Source organism: Megalops cyprinoides, chromosome 9 (assembly GCF_013368585.1).
Source record: "Megalops cyprinoides isolate fMegCyp1 chromosome 9, fMegCyp1.pri, whole genome shotgun sequence".
Classification (NCBI taxonomy): Eukaryota; Metazoa; Chordata; class Actinopteri; order Elopiformes; family Megalopidae; genus Megalops; species Megalops cyprinoides.
The window spans coordinates 16,102,267-16,115,079 of record NC_050591.1 but is presented as its reverse complement, the minus strand read 5'-3'; the positions used below and the strand labels follow the sequence as shown (position 1 = coordinate 16,115,079).

At 48.3% G+C, this 12,813-nt stretch overlaps 1 protein-coding gene across 1 annotated transcript in view; it reads right to left on the bottom strand.

Moving 5' to 3' along the window:
- Nucleotides 1-1,763: 1,763 nt before the first annotated feature.
- map3k10 (mitogen-activated protein kinase kinase kinase 10) overlaps nucleotides 1,764-12,813 on the bottom strand; it is a 28,499-nt gene continuing 17,449 nt past the window's right edge. Inside the window, exons 2-11 of the mRNA XM_036537478.1 lie at nucleotides 12,083-12,263; nucleotides 11,367-11,515; nucleotides 10,567-10,742; nucleotides 9,309-9,555; nucleotides 9,078-9,200; nucleotides 7,967-8,105; nucleotides 7,258-7,370; nucleotides 6,118-6,356; nucleotides 4,922-5,438; nucleotides 1,764-3,681 (exon numbers count right to left, since the gene is read on the bottom strand). Coding sequence (XP_036393371.1) covers nucleotides 3,278-3,681; nucleotides 4,922-5,438; nucleotides 6,118-6,356; nucleotides 7,258-7,370; nucleotides 7,967-8,105; nucleotides 9,078-9,200; nucleotides 9,309-9,555; nucleotides 10,567-10,742; nucleotides 11,367-11,515; nucleotides 12,083-12,263 — 2,288 coding nt within the window. The 3' untranslated portion in view covers nucleotides 1,764-3,277. The remainder of the gene's footprint in view (nucleotides 3,682-4,921; nucleotides 5,439-6,117; nucleotides 6,357-7,257; nucleotides 7,371-7,966; nucleotides 8,106-9,077; nucleotides 9,201-9,308; nucleotides 9,556-10,566; nucleotides 10,743-11,366; nucleotides 11,516-12,082; nucleotides 12,264-12,813) is intronic.

Genomic DNA, 12,813 nt, shown 5'->3' with positions numbered 1-12,813 from the left:
CAGAGACTGCGGCACTGTGCATCTCCTCTCTCTCTCTCTCTCTCTCTCCCCCCCCCCTCCCTCTCTCCTGCTCTCCAAAGGTAATAATCTGTCTGTCACCATTGACTGCCCAGCTAATGGCTCCCACTGCTCCACTACAGAGGAGGGAGGAGAGGGAAAGGGCAAAGGAGACGGCGTGGAAGGAGAGAGGAAACGTGGGAGCGGGAGACAAAGAGACAGGGAGGACCGGCAGAGGGAGAGAGAAGCGTACCCGGTAACAGATGACGATGGCGCTTGTGGCTGGATCCGCTGACTGACGTGCGGATGGAAACAAAGGGAAGTGGCTGTGGTGGCACTCGGTCGCCTCAGCTGGTGTCCACCTGTTTGTGTGTGTGTGTGTGTGTCCGCACACGTCTGCAGCGGCAGCTCCCTCAGGCTGCGCAGGCACACCTGGGTCTGAAACGGGGGGCACCATGCTGCACTGCGCCGCTCTCACACAGCACAGGTGCAAAATACCAAACCTCACACCTGCACACGGCCTCTGGCTACTCCACAGGTCAGCAGCTGCTCTTTTGAGGTTTTGACTACCAAATCTCTCTGTGTTCCCAAGCCCCCCCCCCCCCCCCCCCCCCCCCCCCCCTCACACACACACACACACACACACACACACACTCCATCTCTCCCTGCTTTGTCTCCTTTCCTCCCTGCCACTGCTTTTAATAGCATTGCCATGGAAGTGAAGCGAGGTTGCTAGGTAACTGGCTGGCGTCTGAAAGAGTGTTTGAGTGTCGGCGGTACCGCCAGAGTGAGCAGTGGAGAGAAGCAAACCCGTGTGTGTCTGTCTGTGTGAGTAAGACTGTCGTGTGTGTGTGTCTGACTGTCTGTCTCTCTCTTTATGTGTCTGTGTATGTGTACCCATTTTTCTGTCTTGTTCTGTCTCTGCTGATAGGATGTGTTTCCATCTTTAAATGTTCATGTCCACGCTAATTTCATTGGCTTATCCATAAAATTCATTCCACCTGTCTCAAATTGCGATGGCATATAAAGAATTTTTGGAGAAGCTGACTGAGACTTGATTCTGGTTATCACAATGTCATTGCTACATCTTTGTCCTTTTCAGCTGTTCTGAGATCTGAGTGTTGAAACATGAGCATTCTCTTGTACAAACCTAGCCTACGTTTGTAGCCTCTTGTATGTAACGTAACGTAGAGTTGGACATACAGGAACGGTTAAATTACCCCCCTCATCTTGGCCCCTGCTGTTGAACGTCACTTTAGCTTCAGACTTGCATAAAACACAGCCACCATGACAGACAGAATACAATACCTTTGTTGTGGTAGGGATAAACCGACAGAGGCATATAAAAATGATACAAACAGGGAAATATCAACCAAATCAGAAATATCGTGTTCTCACTGCGTTTGAAAATTTAAAACGCTGAAATTATACCATGAATAGTTTTGGCGGCATCTAGTGCACACTACAAGTGTCTACAATCGAATTCGTTTCCTAGCAAATTAATAATAAAAAAGTAGATATATTTGCGAAGAACCGGGGTACTTAAGGATAAGCTTTTCACTTTTATATTACGACAAAAAGAAAACGCATAAAATCACAGGAAAGGTTACGTAATACTGTGAAGCCACTGCCACCAAATACAACTATAGTGGAAAAAACGTGCAATAGCATCACTTAAAGTAACAAATAGTGACCTATGTATGCGTGTCGTCGAACTATTTAAATGTTCGGCACTGATGGAGACAACTGAAACCAAGTTTCCCTTGTTTTTTATTTTTTATTCACGCGTCCATTAATAATCTTTTATCATCTGACTGTCACACTCATTTAGCCTCAGACGTCACGAGTTCAGATCAAAATCTCCGTACATGAACATAAGACGGTTGTTCAACAAAGGTAGTTGTTGCTTGGGTTGTCGGTCGGGTTGCGTATCTACAAATATATACAGAAATTCCTGGGAAGAGGCTAATGATAATAACAATAATTAACGACCATTTTAATTATTACAATAATTATAATAAATATTCCGAGTGTTCTCAATCACTCAGAGGAAAGAGTAACGGGTCCACTTCATTAGATCCATTTTAAAACCATCCCATACAAATAATAATTAAAAAATAAAACTTTTTCCCCGAAAGACACTGTACATTGTATATTTTCAACTGTGTTGTATTGTGTCTTGTAAAATAAAAATATTTGTTTCAGCTGAAACCGAAGTGACATACATTTCAGCAACGGTTCGCTTACAGTTCCCAGAGCAGCACTCGCCACGACCCAAACGCTGAGAGAAATTTGTGCGATATTCCCGATTTTCCTGTCTGCAGTCAAGCCATACATACATTCCCGTACTTTCGTCGTGTCTTTTCTTTGCGAACTTATTCGAAGCTGAAGAATGTCTGACAATAACACGATTGATAAGGTAGAGTACTCCAGAAAGAAAGTTTGGTGACTTGCGTTACAAAACAGGTAGCTTGAGGAAGAGGATAGTGAGAGCTGCTTCCTTTGAAACGCCTCACGCGTTTGAATAAAACCCTCATTTTCCTTCGAAGTTTTTCTCCCCTTCGCCCCCTCCTGTTTTGCATTGGAGAGCAAGCTGTCCTTGTTTGCTATACGATGAGGAGAAAGATAACAATTCGTAGGGTTGTAAACTGCAAACATATACAGTGTAATTAGATGGGAACAAAGGAATGGACGACAGGTATTTTTCCAGTTCTTGTCTTTTCGCGCTATAAAACGCTTACAGGCACACTTAGACCCAGACCACGTGTAGGCTTGTTAGCGGAACATCCTGATGGAAACAAGGCCTTTGCATACTACAGTGCCCCAGAAATGCCTCACTATGTTTTTCTATAATTTTCCTTGATTGATTTCAGTTCGATCCAGTACTGAAGTCCCAGCGAGGAATGAAAATGATATGGATGCAGTGTGCAAAGGCCTTTTTTTTGCTGTTGTTTGTAAACCTTACTCAACCAATAGGTTCAGCTTTGCAAAAGCACCCAGATACTGTGCACACTGGCAGAAATAATGCTCGCATTTTTTTTAAATGAATAAAATGGCAACTTAAAAAACAACCACTCCCAAAGTCACAGGGAAAAGCAACATCATTGGTGCACGGGCATGTCCAGTGGCAGAGCCTGTGGAGTCTTGAGGTGCTGTCTTTGTCTGTGAGTAAGGGACGGTGGGAGTGCAGACAGGAGAGAGGAGGCTAAGCAGCGGTGACCAGGAGGAGAGGAGAGTGCCGAGGAGGGCGGTGGAGGTGCAGGGGCGGACAGGCCGTGCGCTAGGAGAAGTGCTGCCCGCAGAGGGCAGCCGGAGGGGCGTGCTGTCCGCACAGCGGCACAGTGCTGTCCTGGCTCTGCCCCTCCGTGTCCATGTCCAGCAGGGTGGGCTGCGCCACGCCGGCGCTGCCGTCCCCGGAGCCCAGCGGGCTGTCACAGCCGCTGCCGGGGGACGAGCTCAGCGTCCGCGAGAGGGAGCCCAGCCGCCAGGGGTCCGCCCTCGCCCTTGCCGGTGTGGGCCGCGGTCGCGGGGCGAACTCCAGGGTCTTGGGCCTCTCCAGGGTGCCCGCGCCGCCCGGGCTGTCCATTTCGGAGGGGGGCGGGGGAGGCGCCTTGCGACGATGTGCGGTCGGGAAGAGGGTGGAGGGATCAGGCAGCCGCGGAATCTCCAGAGTGTCCCTAGAACCTGGGGGACAGAGAGAGAGAACTCGTCGCAGACCGACAGTGACACCAGTCACTGATAACCCCAGGGCTGTGGATGCAAATCATATGCGGAACACTGCTGTCGAGAAAAGTGTATAATCTAACCTTCTATAAATATCCACCTAAGTATATAATAACTAAAAATGTGAACTGTGCAAGGCATCTTCAATAAGGTCATCTACTAAATGCAGCAATGAGGTGAGCATATTCTCTATCTTTTTTTCCACCTGAACTCAAGCAGTTAAGGTCTGATAAATACTGATCTGCTCTTTCTGACAGTGATGCTCAAGAAATCCACTGTCAAAGCAATTCATCATTGGGGTGCAGGAAAAAAAGACAAAAAAGCATTTGACTTATTTGTATTGATATGTGCCTCCAATAAAATTGGTTATTGATCATTGGTAGTGTCTAAACTAATCAATAGAATAACAAATGAGGACAAATTGAGACAAATCCTAATGTTTATTAAACGGACAGATATTGACTAAAGTAGGTCAAAGGGACAACTTTATGTTTATCATTTAACACAAACTTACATTTCTTTCAAAAAAGGCTGATGTATTAGAGGTCTGTGCAAGAATACTGCCTGAGCACACAGTGGGTTCCCAGGACCAGTACTGGTTAACAATGACGTAATGGATGTGATTTTGCTGTGTTTATGTGTTCTGAGATTTAAGCACCATTGAGTGGCCACTCTTTGCATAACTCAAGCTTGACAGAAGTCTTGATAAACCAACCATGACAAACAGACACTGCATTATCAAAACTACCAGCCTAGGCCCTCAGGTTTGGAGAGGCACTAGTGATAGAATTTATGTGGAATGTAATGTGTGTGACATTGTGGCAGCAGCTCCAAATACCTCGTTATCAGTGGTCATTCAGTTACTGCACTACTGTTTGGGAGACTATTGCTTCAAGGGCCTCATTACTTGTGTTGTTTCCAGCTGACTAATAACTGCATTGTAATTAGTTTATAAGGACAACCTCTGGCTCCCTGTTCGGTTTGGAGTGTGCCTGGGGTTTCCATTGGACCTCGTGAGTGTATGAGCACACTGTGTTCCTAATCAAACACTATATGGACCATCCTCTGAATGGCTGAGGCTCTCAGCTTTGGGTAGAATACAAAAAATTCTCTCCTGTTCACATGGATGATGAGTTACCTTCCATATAAAGAGGAGACAGTGTCTTTATTTGTATAAGGCATAAAGCTGTACTGTAGTCACCTGTGTGCGGTGTGGCTGGGATGGGGGCTGGGGGCAGGGGTGTGTTGCCGTCAGAGGGGGTTCGCCGGTGCCCCAGGGTCTGTGCGCGGGGCCGGATGGCCCCGTCGGACGGCGTTCGGCGGTGGCCGCGGTTGAGGGCCATGGTGGCGGACACGTGCGTGGGCGTCAGCGACTGGTTGGGCTCCCTCTTGAAGCTCTCCGCCCGCAGGTCCAGGAGCGGGTTGAGGGCGGGGGGCGGAGCAGCGGGCGACGGCCCGGCGGGCGTCTGCAGGAACTCGTCGGGGTCGGAGGGCAGCAGGGACTTGGTGGAGTTGCAGTCGGACAGCGAGGAGAGGGACAGCAGCGTAACGGAGGGCGACGGGTCCAGGCTGGGCAGGGTGGACTCGTGGTGCCGGATGTGGGACAGCGAGAGGGAGAGGGTACGGCTCGGGGGGGAGGTGCTCCGGCGGAAGCGCCCCGCCCGCTGGAACAGCCCCTCCTTCTTCTTGCGCTGGTCCTCCCGCTGCTCCTGCTCATCCTGCACAGGGGGACAACGAGGGGTTAACACACCCTGCTTCCACCTACAGCACAGCTCAGTTAAAAAATAATTAATCAAAATATGTATCTAGAGAATACACATTTTGTTCAATCAATATATTCAAAATATGTACATTACTGCTGTTTTGCAATAGTGCAATATTCTCCTGCTTTGCATAAATATATTTGGAATATATTTTCAATATATTATTGAGTTGAACAACATATTTCTTTATATATGGGTTTGCTCAAAACACACCCACAGGGTTCATGAAGCCTTACTTCCATAACTGTCTTTAATGTAGATGGTCAAAATGTATCCTGTCCTGGATATTGTAAAAGTGCTGTCAAGGTTGGAGAAACTGTTTGTGGCTGTTTGTCTGGGCTGCATCTGTCTTTCCTTCTGCTCTCTCATGGATTCACACTGGTTTTGTTTGTCATGGTAGGACTAATCCAGTTTTGTGAAAGGCACACTCTCTCTGTCCGTCTCTCCCTCGTTCAATCTCCTCCCCTCTTTCTCACTCAACCTCCCTCCCTCTCTTACTTGCTGTCTCCCTCCCTCACTCTCCCCTCTCTCCCTGTCTTGTTCCATCCCTCCCCCTCTATCCCCTTTCCTTGCTCACTCCCTTTTCCTCTCCCTCCCTCCCCCTGTCTCTCTCCCTCCCTCCGTCCCTCAGTACCTGCAGTCGTCCCAGCTGCATCAGGTCGTGCCCCAGAGCCACGGAGGCCAGCAGCGAGGCGCAGCCCAGCAGCAGCAGGTCGCTCTTCTTGCGCTGGCCGCAGCGGCGGGACGAGTCCAGGGACCCCGTCCCGGGCCCAACCCCGACCCACGAGGGCCCGCCCTCCTCCAAACCCCCGTTACTGTCAGTCTCTGAGGGAAGCCGGGACACAGGCGAGTCCTGCGACTCAGAATGCTCCTCTGGGGGGGGGGTGGAACAGGGCAGAGAGAGGAGAGAAGCCGCCGGTGAGGTTGGACAGACAGGCAAGTACACTCTGTGCCAAATATTCACATCAGCATTAGATGTCAAACTGACATGCAGCGATTGTTAAATATCCCATGGTGCATATCACAAAAAACAGGGATGCTCCCCAGTGTCCTGGCCAAATTCCCACTTCCACAGGCTGAATAAAGCCTTGCCTCTCCTCCCATGTGGTGACTGTTCTGACAAAAAGTGACCTATATAAATTATTGTATAAATTATCTGTAGACAACATTTACAGTTAGATGTGTTGTCAATGCTACGTAAGTTATAACCATCATCAGGTTACTTACACTCTGGTGAGAGTTTTCTTTGAAACTGAGAATAGCCACTATGATGTGAAGGTGCACATACTCTCTCACACACACATACACACACACACACACACACACACACACACACACCACTCACACGGACAAGAGGCTATAAACAAAGCTCTGTTTGTGCGTCTTTGAAGAGTGTAAACACAGTGAGGACATAACCACACAAAAGCATGCAGGCAAAACATGACGTTTTATTGGTTAAATATAGACTGTCTATATTTAACCAATAAAAATGAATATTCACAGATTTCACGACAGAGCAATACAGTTGTCCATAATTTTCCCCCCATTCTAAGGTATTACACAGCAAGATTTACCTATTAAGAAAAACAAAATCTCCAGCATAAATATCAAATATTACGCCTCAAACCATCCCCTGTGCCTCCTCCGTAGCCCTCAACAAGCAAATCATTTGTCAGGACTGCGAATCTTCTGTTTATGGTGGGCATAGTTCATCTTCACAGGGGCTCACACAGACAGGCAGACAGATGAGGGCGACAGAACGGCGTGGTCTTACCCATTTCATTGAGGCTGGAGAAGCCAGCACTCATAGGAATGTGTTTGGGGGACTTGCCCAAATTTGGGGCACTGGATGACCACTGCTTGCAACCTTCGCCCAGAGACTTCAGCCTGCAAACAGAGATGCTACCGGTCAGCCACACCACCCCTCAAAAAGCACCAACCCAACAGCTAAATAATCCCGATTTGACCATTGTGAGCACGACTCCAGACCTACTGTCTACTCCCAGCAGGGGCTGAAGTCAGTCCTTATTTTGGATCTTCTTTAGCTTGTTTAAACTACTTCTCAAATAGGGACAGTGTGTCTAGAAAGCAGCTAATATTAAGAAAGAAATATTAAAGTTTACACTTTGCCTGGGGTTCATTTTCAAATAATTAGTGACATTTTTAAGCTTTAAATTCATTTAAAGCTCACATTAAAAATAGCCTGCCCTCATAACAAGCGTGAAGTAGTGTACTGTACTACATATCTGGCTGCTAGGGAGGCTATATTAGACATAGACACATATTAACCTGCAATTGTGATGTAAACTACTGCTCATTTTCCAAGAAGAGCTGTAAGTGCCTTTGGAGCACCTATAAATATACAGAGCAAGTGTTTGTGTGTGCACAGTGAACTCCAGTGTACTCAGTGTGTGTGTGTGAGAACAGCGAAAGCCTGTACCATGTGTGCGTGAGATAAGGTGTGTCAGCAGGTTTGCGTGTACCTGTCCTCCCCGCCCAGCCGCTCCCTCTGGTGAGTGGAGCTGGGGCCCCAGGTACGACCTTTCTTCTTATTGGCTGCCAGGTCCTCCTTCTTACACACGGCACTGCGACCCCAAGTCTTGCTGCCATCGCTGGGCGTCACTGTATAACATAGGGGCAGTGTTACAGTATCGACACACACACCCTCTCCCTCTCCCTCTCCCTCTCCCTCTCCCTGTCTCTCTCTCTCTCTCTCTCTCTCTCTCTCTCTCTCTCTCTCACTCCCATGCTGCAATACCCATGCTGTATTCATATACACACAATCAACAAACATGTAACATGTATCTGTATCAGTGTCCCACTAGTGTCTCTCCTCTCAGTATCCCAAGCACAGTGTTTAGAACTTTAGAATCAACAACATGTAAACATGTAATGATCAAAAACAGTGACTGTAAATGTTATTCCTGTAGTAACAATGTTTAAATAGTCTGCTTTAAAAAAAAATCTAGCAATTCACTTTAAGAATCACTTTTGTAATTCAAAAAGTAATTCAAAAAGTCAAATACATTCTATTTTGAATTTATCCCTCATGCTAATTACTGAGCCACCCTGCATGAAAAATATTTTGAGAAAAAGAATAGTGTGTTCTACATGCCTGGATGCCAGTTGATACGGCAAGAAAAAGAAAGAAATATTCTAGAGATCAACAGCACATCATCAACATCTTTCAGAAGGTGGGAAAACAAAAGCACACTGGAACAACTCCAAACACAGCACCGATTATCATGGAGACTCATGAAAATTAATGTGAGTTAAGTTATTTCATTCTGTTATTTAGCTCAAGACGGTGACTGCATTACAGCACTGCAGGCTACACTAGCAATTGGCAGGGTTGCGTTTGAATAATCACTTTTATCTTAAGCTCTGACCCAATACACGGAAATATATGGCACTTTCACTGCCATGTTCCTGTTCCAGAGTCTTTCCTCTCACTCACTCACTCACTCGCTTGCTCACTCACTCATTCACTCACTCACTCGCTCGCTCACTCTCACGTTCTCTCTCTCTCGCACAGGCAAACCGCCAGCACTGTCTCTGTCCCCTCCCTATATCCTGTCTCGTACGCAGACTCACAGCGAATGGCCCTCAGTCGAGGGATAACTCCCGGGCTGGCAGGTGGTGTGGTGCTCTCACTTCCCTGGGTCTTCCTTTTGTCCACACTGGGGGAGGCCTGCACCGTGATCTTGTGTTCAAACCCTGCAGGAGAGTCCGGGAGAGCAAGAGGAGGCACCCACTCAGTTTCAGGCTCTCACAGCAGGAAAGGAAACAGGGATGCACAGGGATGTAGTTCCCCCCTCCACCCACCAGAGGGCAGGCTGATGCGGTTGCCGTCACGGCCCAGCTTGAGCAGCCGGCTCTTCTTGAAGTGGCCCTTGCGCTTCTTGACGTGCGGCTTCTCCTGGTACATCTGGTGGATGATGATGTTGAGCTCTCGTTCCACGATGTCGATCTCCCGCTCGGCCAGCTCCTGCTCCCGCCGGCGGAGCTGCTCCTCCTGCTCCCGCTGCTCCTCCGCCGCCCGCGCCAGCGCCTCCTCCCAGGACCGCAGCTCCTGCCGGGAGGGGGACAGAGGGGAGGCGAGGATACCAGGGAGAAAGGGTGGGACACACAGACAAGAAATTGTATAAGAAGACTTAATGGAGACAACAGACCATCCAGCCCATTGAGGCTTGCCTTGGTCAGAAATGTAAAGCAAGTTCAAATGAACACAGAGATGCAGAAATAGGCCATGGGTGGTGGCCTGTTACTCTACAAAGTGGGCTTTTATGGGACCAGTTCATAACCTGGTCGTGCCAATAGACACATCAGGACTGACACTTAGAAACCAGGGGTTGTCACTCCTGGGTCAATCAATCCACAGTCTGCAGGATTTCTGGGCCTCTGCAGATGATTAACCCTTTCAAAAAAGGGAGTTCTAAAATGGAATCAATTAAAGCGGAAATCACTTGCTGAAGTACTTTAGCACATGAGCAGAAGAGGAATCACATGAGCTGAAGCTTGCCTAAAAAAGCTGAGGATCCCCTTCCCTGTTGAGGATTCCCCTTCCCTGTTGAGGATCCCCTTCCCTGTTGAGGATCCCCTTCCCTGTTGGGGATCCCCTTCCCTGTTGAGGATCCCCTTCCCTGTTGAGGATTCCCCTTCCCTGTTGAGGATCCCCTTCCCTGTTGAGGATTCCCCTTCCCTGTTGAGGATCCCCTTCCCTGTTGAGGATCCCCTTCCCTGTTGGGGATCCCCTTCCCTGTTGAGGATCCCCTTCCCTGTTGAGGATCCCCTTCCCTGTTGGGGATCCCCTTCCCTGTTGAGGATCCCCTTCCCTGTTGAGGATCCCCTTCCCTGTTGAGGATCCCCTTCCCTGTTGGGGATCCCCTTCCCTGTTGAGGATCCCCTTCCCTGTTGAGGATCCCCTTCCCTGTTGAGGATTCCCCTTCCCTGTTGGGGATCCCCTTCCCTGTTGAGGATCCCCTTCCCTTGATTCCACAGCTGAGTTTCAGGACCCAGCAAACACAGAGGAGCTCTGAGGATCCTTCTGTTCAGCAGGTCCAGCTCAACTCCCCCTCCTCACCTTCTCCTTGGCCCGCAGCTCGTCAAACATCTGCTGGATCTCCAGACGCCAGTCCTCCTGCAGCAGGTGGAAGGACTCGAGCGGCATCTGGAACATGGCCGACTGCTCGATGGCCAACAGCCGCGACAGTATACTCCCGAAAGAGGGGCGGCCGTGAGGGTTGGGGCACCAGCATTCTGTGATGGGAGGGTATAAGGGTGGGAAAAGGAGAAAGAAGACAGATATTGAGGTTAATGGCTGTGCTGTGCTGGGAGATTAGCCTGTGTATACAGAAAGCAAGGCCGGCTTATTCAGTAAAATTCATATTAATGTAAATTGACAGAGTCACTGACAGGAACAAGGACATATTGCACACATTATCTATACAGGACGCTAATGTTTCAGCTTTGGTAATGACATGAATTTATTTTCTTGTTTGTACAATTGACCTGGTTTCCACTTTCACAGTTTAAAAAGGAAATTATTAGTGCATTGAAAATACACCTAAGGATGTTCTCTTGGAAAAAATCCCAGGAAAAGTGTTTGGCTGGGTGTTCCAAGAATTAGCAAATCAACCTGGCATGTACCACTGACTCCCTCAGTATTTGATGCAGCTAACTATAAACTTATCTAGGGTTTGTTCTACCGCTTAAAATTCATGTCAATGTCCGTTTAGACATACAGAGAGCTGCAACAATTATTGAGTGTTTGTTTTCAATGAGTGCCCTTAAAAATAGCTTTATGAATGAGCCCCAGCCAGTGGACATGAGTCTCAGTCTTGCGGTTGTGCTGGGATGACGGATGGGGCGGGTGTTTTGTACCCTCCAGCAGACGGGCAAAGGGCTCAGGACAGGTGGACGGGATGGGCAAAGTCAGCTTGTTCATGGCCACGCCGTACGCCACAGCCAGGGCATCGATCTCCCGGTACGGCACCTCCCCTGTCAGCAGCTCCCACAGCAGGACCCCAAAACTGGGAAAGAGGGACAGGAAGGAAGAGGGATGGTGCAAGCTTGATATGTTGACAGACTCTGCCACAAGCACTGACCTTTGACCAGTTTCCGTAGATGGGGTTAGGACTAGGTCTGAATAGATTAGCTGTCGATGACACAGAGTACCAGAACCTGGCTGTGTCCTTCACCTAGCACTTGGTTGCTGTAAACCCTTTGTGAAATGCAAGAGTATAGTTGCTTTTGCAGATCATTGTTAGGTAATATAAGTGTATTAGTGTGATGTAAGGTAAGGTAAGGTTGTTGTTTCAGGCAATGTAAACAGTAGTAATGGCATTGCTCTTAAAGGATCATCAGTGATAAACTAAAATAATTACTGTTGTATGGCGACATTTTAGCACAGACATTTAGCTTGAAGCTAACTTTGTTCCTTATCTACATTTCTTGTTCATGGCACTCTGGGATGCCTGTTAAAACAGAATCATGACATTCTTGCAAGTGATTCTACATGACAAACGCTTGTGAAATAAATAATTTAACGAACCATCTTCTGCCTGTGTGTTTCACGCAGCCCGCGCCCGCCACCCTACCTCCAGACGTCGCTGCTCTTGGAGAAAAGGGACAGCTTGATGACCTCTGGCGCCATCCAGGCGTAGGTGCCCGCCGCGCTCATCTTGGTGGTGCGATGCCACTCCCGCGCCAGCCCGAAATCCGTGATCTTCAGCGTCCTCCCGCACAAGTCGTCCCTGTCCGCGTGCTCCAGGATGAGGACTGAGAGCGAGGAGGGGGGTTGGAGGACACAGGGAGGGGGAGGGGGGGGGGAGACGGAAAGTGTCGGGGGGTTCAGGACAGGGGCAGGGGAATTGACAGAAGAGGAAATACATTGTAATGACCTTAAAGTGCACCTCGAGCATCCCACTGAAAAACAAAAATGCTCATACTGGCCTGCGACTCATCTGCTAGGGCTGGATACACCAGAATATAAGGCCTGATAACAAATCCGGTGGCAACCATGCGTAAGACCGAGTACGTGCAAAGATTGACAAATCAAAATCATCGGGGGATTCACCTTTCTGAGTTAGTACTCCCAAGGTGTGTCTAAGTAAGGGACAAGAAGATGACGCACTTCACTTTTCCTTGCAGTTATGGGTTGCCTGTGTGTACTTATCTCATTTAAGCACGTGCTTGTCACTCAATATATGAAATGCTGGCTCAAAAACGCAAGCCTGAAACACCATTTGTTAATAATACCACTCCTCTGGTAAACCAGGTGTTAAACCATCTTTACTATGGTACTCTTAGCTACTATTAGTATTATGGT